The 14,193-nt window shown below is 38.9% G+C and overlaps 1 protein-coding gene across 1 annotated transcript in view; it reads left to right on the top strand.

Moving 5' to 3' along the window:
* Positions 1 to 14,193, top strand: part of Kif13a (kinesin family member 13A) — a 160,056-nt gene that overhangs the window by 66,902 nt on the left and 78,961 nt on the right. Inside the window, 1 exon segment of the mRNA XM_042678512.1 lies at positions 9,295 to 9,355. Coding sequence (XP_042534446.1) covers positions 9,295 to 9,355 — 61 coding nt within the window.

The raw sequence follows: 14,193 nt of genomic DNA, 5'->3' as shown, positions 1-14,193 counted from the left end.
ACGTGCAGTGGCTTGCTCCTGTACTCCTAGTTAACTGAGAGACAGAGGTCAGTTGGTAGCATCAAAGTTCAAGGCCACCTGGAGCAAAATGTTAGTGAGGCATCTTCCCCCAACCCCCAACCCCTTCTCAACCTATACTGAGATGTGGTGGCAAAGACCTATCATCTCAGCTTTGTGGAACATAGACATACAAAGATCTCAATCCAATCTGGCTACCATATCTGAAAAATAAAGCAAAAGGGGCCAAGGACATCGTTCAAGTGGTAGAATACCTTCCTAGCAAAGTACAAGGCCCATAGTTCAAAACCCACTCTTCCCAGGAATAAAATAGCTAAGAAAGTAGCAAGCTTATTAGATTTAGGAGTTAGACCATAATTTTGTGGGCTATATAGATCACGTAGGATTTCTGGGTCGAAATTATATGATCCAGAGTATAAAATTTACCTGACTGAAGAGTAATTGGTGAACAGACAAATGGGTAGATAAGAATCAAGATTCATTCTGCTTTGTGTCTCTTCTGCTTATGCTAAGTGATTCATTAGAAGCAACCTGAAATGTTCAGTGGCTTGAGACAATGAAGGCTTATTTATGTAATTTTACATGTCAGCCAAGGTTAGTGTGGCCCTGTACCATGTGACCTTAATCTAGGCATCAGTCTGAAGGAACAGGTCCTGTTTGGCATTTGCTACCAGCTTTTAGCTGGCATTCATTGCTTTGTTCACCTTTAATTGGCCAAAGCAAATCTACATAGATAAATTGCCCAAAGCAAGTCACATGGCCAAGCTGGATATCGTCAATTGGGTCAGGAATATTTTTCCTACTCTAGGTACTTCAAGTCATATGGCAATAGGCATAGATATAAAATAAGGAGAGCCACAGGTCATCTGGGCTAATGATGCAGTCTGCCTCACTTTACTTACCTAAATCACATTTTAGAACATTTCTCCAATTTTTCAAAATTTGATTGTGAAGATGCTGTACAGAGGAGTTATAGTTACATGAGTTAGGTAATATGTACATTTTTTGTCGAGCATTGTTACCCCCTCCTTTGTTTTTCTCCAGTTATTTTTATAAGCAGTAACAAAACAGAACCAGAAAAAAACACCAACCCTCTTCACAATCAGCACTGTATGTATCTCAACATTTCTGCAGACCCTTTTCTAGCTTTCTTGGGAGCCAGTTGTCTCCACTCATTGCTATAGGCCTGTGGATGCCTACAAATACAACCAGTAAAGTATCAGGTTGCCTGGATTATAAGGCCTTAAGAGGAAAGATCTCCCATCTCCCTAGTCTTGGCATTCATCCATTTTGCTACCAAGAGCAATGGAACAACAGTGAAAAATTTCCCATAGTCCTGAATCATCTTCAGCAGAGTGAATGTTCCTTTACTAAGCCCTTTCTAATGTGCATTGATTCATAGTAAGAGTTTGCAACCCCTGGGCTACCTCAAGTCCCTCAGACTGGAGCCTTGAAGCCAGCCTGGCCATTGCTTCTCTGACTAGATGCACTTAGCAGGTGAGATCCATCTGGGTGAGGTCTAACAGAGTGAGGTAGGCATATGAAGTGAGCTTTTTGGCTGGATGTTCTGAAACAGATCCAGATATGGCTCATAATGCCAGGGTGGCTGAGTTTTATTCCCTCTTCTTTTGTAATGAGCAGCAGTAACACTTTACCACAGATGATGTACAGCCACAGTCTGTATTTAGACATTTGCACCTTACCTTTTGGTAGTGTTTGTTATAGAAGGAATATTCTGTGTTTGCAAGTACACATATTACCTTTTGAATGCACTGTTGGAGAAGTTATTGGAGTGGCTAGGATTTTGAAAAGTAATGAGGGCATGATAGGACCAGAAATAGCACAGATTAAGCATTTGTGACATCCCTTCCCCCCACCCAGCCACCAGTGAAGCAGATGTTGGAAATTAACGATAAAGAATTAAATATGAAATGAATAGAGTGTTCAAGAGTGGGAATTCAGCTAGTGAGTGCTTCATTGCTTATGCACCACTAGTTTACATGTGTTCAGTGTTAAATAGAAGCTCTGTATGTGCTATTAAAATATTGGTCTGGGATTTGGGAGAACTCCTTCCTATTTTCACGTTTTTTCTTTAAATCCACACGAGCATGAAAGAGTTCTCTGAAGAGGTACCTCTCCGCACCGTTGGAACTTTAGAGTGCATTCCACAGCAGGACCTCTGACAGTAGAGTTGACTCCTACAACAGATTGTGAATTCCCCAAGATCACAGACAGTTGCCTTACTTCTTAGAGATAGATGGCAGCAGATGCTATTGACTTGCTTTGAATCGCTGAGATGCTTTGACATCTTCACCACCCAGCAATGTTGACTGTGTAACCCAAGACATTGTTTATACTTAAGCATATATAAAGGAAATGATTAATTACATTGCAAAAAGCCATCAGTGACTTGACAGATTTTTAAACAAGAGGATGGGGTCTGTCAATAAAACTGACTAGTACAGTAGTAAGGCTAATGGCTCTTGGTGTTTCTTCTTCATGGCCCATGGCACCTATGGTCAAATCCAGGCTGGCGGTTGTGCTGGCTGAGCAACTTCTGCAAATAGCAGTGAAGACAATCCCATGATGAGACAGGCTTTCAGGGCTGAGCTTTCCTTAAAATTTCATTGCAGTTTTAAAGATGAGTGAAATTTAACTCTTCATTTATTAATCAACTCCACATTGAATCAGCGTTGAAATCAGAAACATTGAATCAGCATTAAAAGGAAAATTTCAACACGAAATGAAACAGAACTTCCATTGTCTTTCGGTATAACTCATTTTTGTAATACAAAGGTGGTGACACACTTGAACTATGTCCTTCATATTAATTGTAGTGTTTCAGTTCAACAAAGTTAGAAAATAACCGCAAGATAGGACATTGACCAAGTCAGTCTTCTTGAAACAAGAGAAATGGAGGCTCACGGGAAGTCTCTGAAGCACAGCTTTCATAGCAGGTAGGGGCAGGCCTGGTTGTTAATGACAGCTGGGTCTGCTGATATGAACAGTGGCTGTATTGTTCTGAAAGGATGAAGACGGTATAGAAGGGGAAAGACACACTGTTCATACACAGCAGACAAGTCCATACAGCAGACTTTATCCCATGGGAAAACCCCTTTGATTTTGAATGTGGGAGCTAGCAAGTTCCTGTCATATATAGTGTATATTATGTGCCAGCTATTCTATCAGTAGACATTATGGTTAAGGCCTACAATGCTAAACAATGCAAACTATCACTTAGGTAGATAGGCATGTCTTACCAAGAGGCAAAGTTGTTGTCTAAGACAGTACAGAGGAATGAAGAATTACTTTTACAGTGTAGTACAAATAGAGGTGATGTTTGACAAAGGATGAGTTATGGCTCACTGGATAGGAAGTCAAGGTGAGGAGGAGGAGGGGCTGTGGGAAAGAGGGCTTCCCCATAAATCTTTGTTCTCTTCTTTTTGCCCCGATCTTCTCAGTATGCTCAATCCACCCAAAAGAGTTCGTGGTCATTGGTGGAGGCCGTCAGAGCTGAGGAGGTAGCTGACCATTTACGTGAGATACAGGGGCAGAGAGGAACGTGCTAATGTCGTTTTGTCAAAGGTACACAGATTCTATGTACAAGTGGCCATGGGCTTGTCACCCCTAAGTGAAATTGAGGCTTTGACAAAGTGCTCGTGTGATATCTGCAGCATGAGGCTGGGCGACTGAAGAGTTTACACTTACCAGTTTGTGCTGTCATTTTATGAGGCCATTGCATGTGAAAATAGATTTCCAAGACAGTTTAATAGGTAAGCCATCTGGAATTTTCTCGAAAATAGAATTCTCAGACTACTTTTGTCTGGTTAAATTATAAAATATTGGGAAAACAAAGCTCTTTGTTGATGATTTCCGAAGTAAAGGTACTATTATATTTGGTGTTTGTTGGTTTGCTTGTCTCTTTTTTGAAAACAGGATTTTACTTCTGCCTTAGCCTTCCTAGTGCTAGATTATAAGTGTACCTTACCACACCCAACTGCCATTTTTCTTCTTTTTATTTTTACATTTACCTAATGTTTTTCTTGTTCTACAAAGAACATTGAACATACTTTCTTTTTTTTTTTCAAGCTGTCAATTGGATTTTGCTGAAACATATCCCTAGAGTTAGTACTAAGGACAGAGTTTGTGCTACATGCTGCTCACAAGTCCTAGAACTCTTATCACTTCAGGGTATATTTCACTCAACACTTGTGTCTTATTAGAAACAGCATCAGCAACTTTACTGGATGTTCCATGGTTCACAAAAATGCAAAGCTAACGTTTTTAAGAGACTGACGGAATTAGAGACGCGGTAGAGCAAAAGCTGCAGGGAATTAAATCCTGGGATGAGTTTTACAAGCTGGGAGTAACAGGAAGGAGTGGGAATTCAGAGAAGGTGGAGTTGAAGGCAGTGAAAACAATGGCTTTCAGACTTTAAGAATTGTTGGAGAATGTCTGGACTTTTTGGCTTCCTTTCTAGTTGGAAAGGTAGGAATGTCTTGGTGAAAAATGCCCCCACAACGTTTGGTGGATCTGATTAAATAAAAAAGTCACGTGGTTCCCATTTTTATTTTTATTTTTCTTAGTTGAGTATGTGAAGAAGTCTTCCATCTTCCACACTATAGTTTAATATCCTAGTGACATCATCGTGAATAATGAAATAGGTATTGAGGAATTCTGACAAAATGAGCTAACGTCTTAAAATAACATGATTCTTTCATATAACATGGTGGTCTAGGGGGGAAAAAGGCTGTTCATTTTGTTTGAAGTGATCAGTGAAGGAGTAATTCCAGGAAATGTTTTGATTTCTTGTTAAATGTCAATGGACTTTGTACTGGAAAATCAGAACACTTTGTTTTTTTAAAAAAAAACAACAAACTCATCTCTCTTTATGTAACAATCCTTGTGTTATTCAATTATAAATTTTGGTCAAGGATAACAGTAATAATTTGCAAGATGGCAGAAAATGATGCTGGTTGGTGGAGTGGCTCCATTGGTAGAGCACTTGCTTAGCAAGCACACATCCTACAAATCCCAAGACAAAGAAAAAAAAATAAGGTTACATGAAAATGATTAAATAAACTATTTTAAGCATCCTTAGGATTCCTTAATACCAGTCACAACAGGTTTTCTAGTAGTAGTCAAGTAAGTAATTTGTTGTAAATCTGTGTGAACTCCAAATTGTACATGATGTGACTTACTTGCTCATCCATTAAAATAATGGAATAATGGAGTGCTAAAGGGCTAAAAGTGCCCATCTAGCCACCAAATTTGGTCCATTCAAGGAACCATCTTCCCCCAAAGCATGCATCTGACAGAAATGAAACAGCTTGAACTGCTTATTTGTTATAGTACTCACATTCATTTCAGGCTCATTTCAGTTGACATTTAAAAAAATATTATCTGCAGTGGCTGCTCTGGACCATACTGACCACTCACAATAAGATGCATAAAACCCAGTTCCTGTCACCAAGGTACTTACTAGCTAGAGTTAAAAATTAGACCCACACAAAAGAGCCTAGGATTTCTGAGTTTCAGTTCTTCCTAATAGTTAAAGTAATAATATGGACGCCGTGACTGTTTTGAGGAATCACCAGCCTGAAATTCCTTTGGCCAGAAAAAATTTTTTTTTCTCCAGGAAATTTTAGGGGCAAATACCTAAAGTTAAAATTCTTTTTTATCTTTTTTATTATTACTATCAACAGAAACAACTTTAAACAGCTAGCATTTTGTTGGCAATGGAAATTGTCACAGAATTTGGGATTGATTCTTAACAGATTCTCACAGTTTTAGGTGGATTTTATTTTTTAAGTATCATTCCTATGAAGGCCAGTTAATAGTTTTCTAAACCTTTAGTATACAGATTAGCAAACTATTAAAAATAAGTTTGGGCCAGGCGCAGGTCACTTACACCTATGATCCTATCTACTCAAGAAGCTGAGATCTGAAGATTGAGGTTTGAAGTTATTAACCTATGCAGAAAAGTCCAGGAGATGCTGGCTTCAATTAACCAGTAAAATGTCAGACTGGCTGGGCTCTGTTGACTCATGCCTATAATCCGAGCTACTCAGAGGGCTGAGATCTGAAGATTAAGGTTTGAAGCCAGCACAGACAAGAAAGTCCGTTAGAATGATTTCCATGAATTATCAAAAAGTTGGAAGTAGAGCCGTGGCTCAAGTGGTAGAGTGCCTTGAGTGAGAACAGTAAGGGACAGCACTCAGGCCCTGAGTTTAAGCCCTGGTATTAAGAGCGCGCGCGCGCGCACACACACACACACACACACACACACACACACACACACACTGGTAGAGAGAATGCTAGCTGTGAGTGCAAAAGTCATACACACACACACACACACACACACACACACACACAGGTAGAGAGAATGCTAGCTGTGAGTGCAAAAGTCATACACACACACACACACACACACACACGCTGGTAGAGAGCATGCTAGCTGTGAGTGCAAAAGCCATATGAAAGCAGGTAGCCTTGAGGTCAAGCCACAGTATCATTTAGAAAGAAATAAAACAAATAATTTGAAGTAAGCATGAAAACATATTAAAAATAAATGATTATTTTACTCTGTCAGGAACTACTAAAGGAATCTATTGGTTTCCCATAGGGCAATAATAAAGATAATTCAAAATTGGGAAATAGCCTCTGTTGGCTACTTAAAGAAGAGTTGACTGAGCTGGGGAAAACAGGAAAATGTCCTAGGAATGAAAGCTAAATGTTGTCTCACAGAACGAAAGTTTTAGTATCTCCTTTTCTGGAAATGTTTAAAAACAAGACAAATCTATATCTCTTGGGAAAAGAGTTGAAGTTCAGCCTTCTCAGAGGCAGCAGTATTATATTAACTGTATTGTGCCTTTGTGGTCTCTTGAGTTTTGAAGAGTTCTCGGATGCAGTAAATATTCCACACTGTGTTGACAGAAACTTTTTCATGGCTGTTCATTTGAAAATTAGTTATAAAATTAGAGTGAACATGTATCTATGTATGTATGTGTACATATGCATCACACTTGAATTCCGATGTGGGTTTGATGTAAACTGGGCTTATTGTATATACTTGCCTCAGTTGTAAATGCACTAAAATAATATCTTTGCGGTGATGAAACAGAGTATAGCATTTTTTTTAGGTTAAAAATAAAAAAACACTTGTTTCTTTACAGAATTTCAAATTAATCACTCAATAAATAATTTTAAAGCAACTGATAGGAACATTTCAGGCTTCAAAGATGAATTTGCTTACAACTTAACAAAATGACTACCAGAAACATGTTATTGTATGTGGGGGGGGGGGCAGGGGAAGGTCCAGGGTGGGAGGGTAGATGAATGGAAAGAGGAAAGTTACAGGAATGCAATGTTAACATCCAGTGAACATATGTGAAAATGGAATTGGGTAACTTGAGGAGATGGATGGATGGGAGAGATAGGGAAGAATAATGGAAGGGTGACATTGGTCAAAATGTGTTATAAACTGACACGTTGAATTTAAACCACTAAAGATAATACAATGTTTATAAAAAACAAAAAAAATGAATTAGACCTGGTTCTTGCCTTCAAGAGTTTTTAAGGGGAGGTTTAAGGTTCAAGGGGAGATTAAAACCTGCACAGGTCAGCTGGGCACTGGTGGCTCATGCTTGTACTGTAGCTGTGCAGTAAGTTAAGATCTGAGGATCTTAGCTCAAAGCCAGCCCAGGCAGGAAAGTTCATGACACTCATATCTTTCCAATTAACCAACAAAAAGCTGGAAGTGGAGATGTAGCTCAAGTGGTAGAGCGCTAGCCTTAAGCAAAACAAAACAAAAACTTAGAGACAGCAGATCAGGTCCTGAGTTCAAGCTCCCCAGGACTGATACAACTAGCACCAACCCCATCCTCCCCCTCCATAAACACAGTAACCAAGAAAACATGCAGAGATCTTATAGGGATTAATGGAAATAGAGTAATAGGAATAGGATCCATGAAAGGATAAAACAGTGTTGAGATATTTCAGAGAAGGGACAACATCCTTTGGATTTAACCAAGGGATACTTCCTGAACAACAAAAAAAAAATGCATTGAACTGGTCTTAAGAAGTATGAGGCATTTTGAAGCGTAGCAGTGGAAAAGAGAATGGAATCCAGTAACTCCAAGGGAAGAACAGATTCCACTGTAGCCACAGGAACTTGGGGGGCGATAATCTAGAAAGCCATTATGGTGTTCAATCTCAAATAAGCCAGAGAGCATGGATTTTATTTATTCAGTGCTAAAGGTCTCTTCGAAATGATGAAGCATTGAAGGATTCCTACACATGTTTGGACTGCAGGAGAAAAAAGGCTCTAGCAGAGAGTTCAGGGGAGAGTCACCTGGACCAGAGTTTTCTAAGAGCTATACTGAGAAGAAACACTAGTTCCAAGGCATGTTGGTATTAGTTCCCCCAAAAGGCGATTCCTCACCAAAAATTCAGTGGAGAAATTAAAATAAAAAACAAGCAGTTGCATGGGTTTCTTCACTGGAAGACTTTTCAGAGTTATTTAATACTGAGAATTGCCTTGACACTCAAGTAGGGTAAAGTGTACCTTCTCCCACAGGACTTCATCCTGTTTTTCATGGGCTATCTCAGGAAACTTCTTTGGGCAGCATTGCTTTGTATTGGATACTAATGGCTGGAACACAGTGGTACTGCGTGGAAACAGTGGTAGGATCAGTTTTGTGGGAGGAAGCATCGACTTCCCTCATAGATGGTTGGCACTCGGTAACTGTGCAGAAAGCTCATGTCTACAAGAGGATATTATTGATTTATTAATAGGAATTGGCTGGATAATGCATGTTGAAGCCGAAGGGGAAAGGAAGCCAAGATTAGGAATGTGGAGAGTTTTGAGCTTTGCTGTACTAGAAACAAGAGTGTGGAAAGCTAGGAGAGGTAATTAATATAAATCAAAGATTATCATTTTACTCTTAACTTGAGCCAAAAGGTTTCTCTGGACACTAGTGACTTTGCTAGAAAAAGTGTTGTTGTTGTTGTTGTTTTCTCGTCAAGTGTATTTTAAATGGTTAAGATGCTTGCCTATTTGGATTCTAGATAAACAGTAATTTCATATGAATTCATTCTACCCTAGGATGTGTTTAGTTAAAAAACAAACAACACTTAAGGGTTAAGAGCATCAAAATAATTGCAGTCTGTTCATCAGATCTTCTTGAACATTCTTCTCATCTTCACTGAGTTTTTTTAAGCCTCATTTACTCATAAGGAATGGATTAAGTTTTAATATTTTGTTCTTCCATTCAGGTATTTGCCTTTGATTATTGCTTTTGGTCCATGGATGAATCTAACACTACAAAATATGCTGGTAAGTTGACTCTTTGAGTTATATCTGGTCTCTCCCTTTAATTTCATTTTCTAGAATTATTCTAGAATTTGTTTTTCCTATGTAATTCACGTTCTTTTCACTTCTAGCAGGTGGTCAATAAGATTTGGTTTCAGGCTAGGGATGTAGCTCAGTGCTAAAGCACGTGCCTAGCATGTACAGGGCCCTAGGTTCAATCTCCAGCACAACAGGGAAGGAAGAAAGGAAGGAAGGAAGGAAGGAAGGAAGGAAGGAAAGGAAGGAAGGAAGGAAGGAATTTGGTTTCAGAACCAAGCCTACCATTCATTTTCGAATCATCTTTGAGCAGTTGTTTGAATCCTCCTGAAGTTTCCAATTTTTTACCTACAAAGGGGTATCATGTTCAGAGATGGGAATTGATGGAACACATTGCTTCAAGTTGTAATGGTATCTGCTGTAATGGTCACATGAAGGCTTAATTTGCTGTGCATTTCTTGTCACTAAATGTCAAACAATTGCCCTACTCTGCTTACATAAGCAAAGCATGGTAATGTTGGTTTGTCAGACCCTAGGTTCCCTAAGCAGTCAGTGATCACATGAACAAAAGTACATGTTCCCCAGGGAAATGTCTCTCAACTTCCTGTTGGCTGGTATTCTGTCTTTGAGCATTTATTACCATCTCATGTAACACACAGCTCACTGCTGTTTTATTACTGATGGCCTTAAGTGACACCTCTCTGACCTCCTGAACATCAGTCATCACTTAGTTCAAGAGGGAAGTATAGTTTTATCTCTTTGAATTATTTTTTAATTAACAGTATCATGTACAATATGTTTTTAAATAGTATAATGCGGAATAGCTAAATCAAGCTAATTAACATATTGTCTCTTGTACTTATTTTTTGTACTAAGAATACTTGAAAACCTCAGTGATTTTCAAGAACAAAATGCATTGTTATTGACTATTGTTAGCATTTTCACAGTAGATCCATTGAACTAATAATTCATTCAGAGTATAACAAGGGGACTCAGAATCTCCTTATAACATTAACAGTGTTTACTGAATTACTTTTTTACTTAATAAATACATATGCATACCACATTTACTCATATGTATATTTGTATATATGTATTATAAAGGGTATATATATGTGTGTGTGTTTTAAAAGATTGGACAATAAGAGAAAGTTATATGCTTACAGAAACTTAGCTTTTGGTTATTAGGTCTTTTCTTGCTACATAAAGTGAACTTGTTGGGAAATTATTTGACAGTGTTTTCAAAAGTTAATCATCATGGGGCTGGGAAGGTAGCTCAGTGGTAGAGCGCTTGCCTTGCATGCCTGATGCCCTGGGTTCGATTCCTCAGCACCACATAAACAAAAAGAAAAAAGCCGGAGGTGGCGCTGTGGCTCAAGTGGTAGAGTGCTAGCCTTGAGCTGAAGAGCTGAGGGACAGCGCCCAGGCCCAGAGTTCAGGCCCCACAACCGGACCCAAAAAAAAAGTTAATCATCATGAGCTAGAAAGATTACTTCAGTTGCTCACATTGAGTAAATTAGCCTTTCCAGACATCCTGCCTGCAACTTCAGTAATGTATTTTATGAAAATGAATGGCTCATTTTTAATGTTTGTTGTAATTAATTTGTCTTTTTTATCATCCCTTTGGGACTTGTAATAAATTCTACAAAGTCTGGAACACTGTCTGGATTTTTAGCACTGTATGTGGTGTGTGTGTGTGTGTGTGTGTGTGTGTGTGTGTGTGTGTGTGTGTGTGTGTGTGTGTGCTGGATATGTGTGCTTTGAGGTTTAAATCAAGAAGTGTGTGTGTGTGTGTGTGTGTGTGTGCTGGATATGTGTGCTTTGAGGTTTAAATCAAGAACACCAGTGGACCATTTCCTTTGGTTTCAGACACCAATAGGGACAGATGCTCTAGCTGTACAAAGCCCACCACTGTCTCACCTTCTGAATTGCTATTATTCAGGATGCAGCAGATAAGTCTTCTCAACTAAAGCTTCTTATGCAGTTCTCAAATATCTTCCAGGACCCTTCATCATTTACTGAATAGAACCTGTACTCTCTGAACTACATTAGAGTTTGTTTGTAGTGGAAACCCATGTACCTCCCCACCACATGGCCTTGTGACTTCTCACTACCCAGTCTATGCCCCAGCCAGTGTCTATTGTTAATTCCTCTTATATAACCCAGGAAACCAAAAAGTCTCAGAACAATGCTTTCAGTGTTCATTCTGTGTTCAGTGTAGGAAACCCTTAAGAAAAAATAACATGGGAAGAAAAAACAGAAAAATGCTTAAAGATTTAAAGAGAAACTTCTCTGAAGAGGAAATAAGAATGGCCAATAGACACTTGAAAATGCTCAACCTCTCTAGCCATAAAAGAAATGCAAATCAAAGCAACATTGAGATTCTAACTCACCCCAGTTAGAATGGCTATAATCAAGAAATCTAATAGCAACAGATGCTGGAGGGGATGGTGGTGGGGGAGTGTAAACTTGTTCAACCACTTTGGAAAACAGTATGGAGGTTCCTCAAAAGACTACCATAGAGCTCCCCTATGACCCAGCAATCCCACTTTTGGACATTTACCCAAACGATCACAAACAAAGGTATACTAAAGCTACCCACACAACTATGTTTATCACAGCATTATTTACCATAGCTTAAGATATGGAACCAACCCAGTAGATGAATGGATCAAAAAAATGTGATATATATAAAATGGAATTCTATGCCTCCATCAGAAAGAATGACATTGCCCCATTTGTTAGGAAATGGAAAGATGTGGAAAAAATTATACTAAGTAAGCCAGGCCCAATAACTAGTGTATGTCTAGGACAAGCAGAAAAGGTAAAAAGACATGTACATGTGACCATATAAGATGATCTTAAGTGAAATGAACCCCAAGACAGGGACAAGTGGTTTTTTTCTTTCATGCTATTGTTTTTAATGTACTTATAATGTACTATGTGATTTATAATGTACTATGTGTTTCTTTTGTATGTTCTTCCCCCATGGTATAACCTCTGTTTTCACTGTATTTGATTCCGGTGCCCTGCATCTTGTATATACACTTTTCTAATTTTGGGAGGAGAAGGGAAAAAACAAAAGGCTTAAATAGGGATAAGGGTTAACCCATTGTAACAATGAGATGTACAAGATACTATGTTGAAAACAAACTTTACAAATGGGTGGGGGGGGGAAGTTGGGGAGGTGGGGAGGGAAGGGATAGTAGGGGAAAAACAAAGGAGGAGGTAACAATGCTTGATAGGGAATGTACTCATTACCTTACTCATGTAACGGTAACCCCTCTGTACACTATTTTTACAATAAAAAACATACTTAAAAATGCTTATCAAACAACATTTGGGGATAATTCACTCTAAATTTTACAAAGTTTTTCTTTTTTCTTTTTTGCTTTTGTTTTGCCAGTCCTAGGGCTTGAACTCTGGGCCTGGGTGGTGTCCCTGAGCGTTTGTACTCAAGACTAGCACTGTACCACTTAAGCTCTACTTGTGGTTTTTTTGTGGTTAATTGGAAATAAGAGCCTCACAGACTTTTCTGCCCTGGGTAGGTTCAAACTGCCATCCTTAGATCTCAGCCTCTGTGAGCCTCTTGTGAGGATTACAGGTAGAGCCACCAGTGCCCAGTTACAAGACCTTTCCCCCCCCTACAGCTGTGACCCACAAACTGTTCTCAGCCAACTGTAGAATCATTAAATCCAGTGATAAATTTCAGTTGCAGAACAAGAGATTTCTGTAGCTCTACATTATATGTTCAGAAATACCTTAAAAGTGTAAAAAAATTTGTAATATACTGATAGTAAAAACCATTTCCTGAAGTTTACTTGCATGAACACTTCAAAAGACCATGTCCAGTTAGCCCAGAAAGAATATCTCTTAGCTCAAAGAGTAATGGCTCTTTACAAAGCTTGGGGAAAGTTTTTGTTTGTTTGTTTTATTTTTTAGATATCTTCATTATTGTATATATTCTGTGACTGTCTTAGCAAAACATAATTTCTTGGTTGCTGTTTTCTCAACATTTCATCCAAATGATCTACCTAGTAAATGTACCACTTGTAGATTAGTTGATTGGTTTCCATACTAATTTGATTTTCCCTTTTTCCTTCATTTAAAAAGAAATTGCAGTTCTTAACTGTGAATAGAAACATTAAGAGAGAAGCATTCATTCCCTGGTGGGAAATAGGGGAAATGGAGAGGGGGAAATCCTTATTTCCTGAAGCCATCCTATTTGTCAGGCTGAATGAATAATGGCATCATTGATACTGACTCTGGACTTTCAAAGCAGCTCTCAAGACTGGGGGCTGGTGGGAGGGGCATGCATGGATTGAGAGGGCCAAGAGAATCCAGGGCTCTTAAGAATGGTGTGTCAAAATGTTTAATTCTCAGTGATGTTTGGCTCTTTATTAAAAGCTATAAGAAAAATGCTTACGCTCTCCGGCGAGTATGCGCAATGGCATGGCAGTGGGTTGGTTGGAGCAGATGACAATGGTGGGCTCCAAGGGTCGGCCCCTCCACCTTCTACCTGTGGAAGTTGAATCTCATTATGCTTCTGTTTCCTCATACCTGAATTAAGAGTAGTACTAGTTCTGAATGACCATAGTAAGAGGTTGATCTGAGGACTAAATGACATGTTCTTGTGAAGTACCTAAGCCAGTACTGGACATATAGAAAACTGTCACTTAATATTCATCATCATTTTTACTGTTGCTTCCCTGTGACTAGCTTCAGTACTTTGGAGAGAAAATACCTCAGTGCTGGGATTTAGGAGATCTGGCTTTGCTATAAGCTGCTAGGCTCTGGGGGAGATAAAGATAACCTTTGTGAATCCC

The sequence above is a fragment of the Dipodomys spectabilis genome, unplaced genomic scaffold (assembly GCF_019054845.1).
Source record: "Dipodomys spectabilis isolate Male_0828 unplaced genomic scaffold, ASM1905484v1 ptg000045l, whole genome shotgun sequence".
Classification (NCBI taxonomy): domain Eukaryota; kingdom Metazoa; phylum Chordata; class Mammalia; order Rodentia; family Heteromyidae; genus Dipodomys; species Dipodomys spectabilis.
Note: the sequence above shows the minus strand (reverse complement) of the source record. Positions and strands in the feature narration are given on the sequence as shown.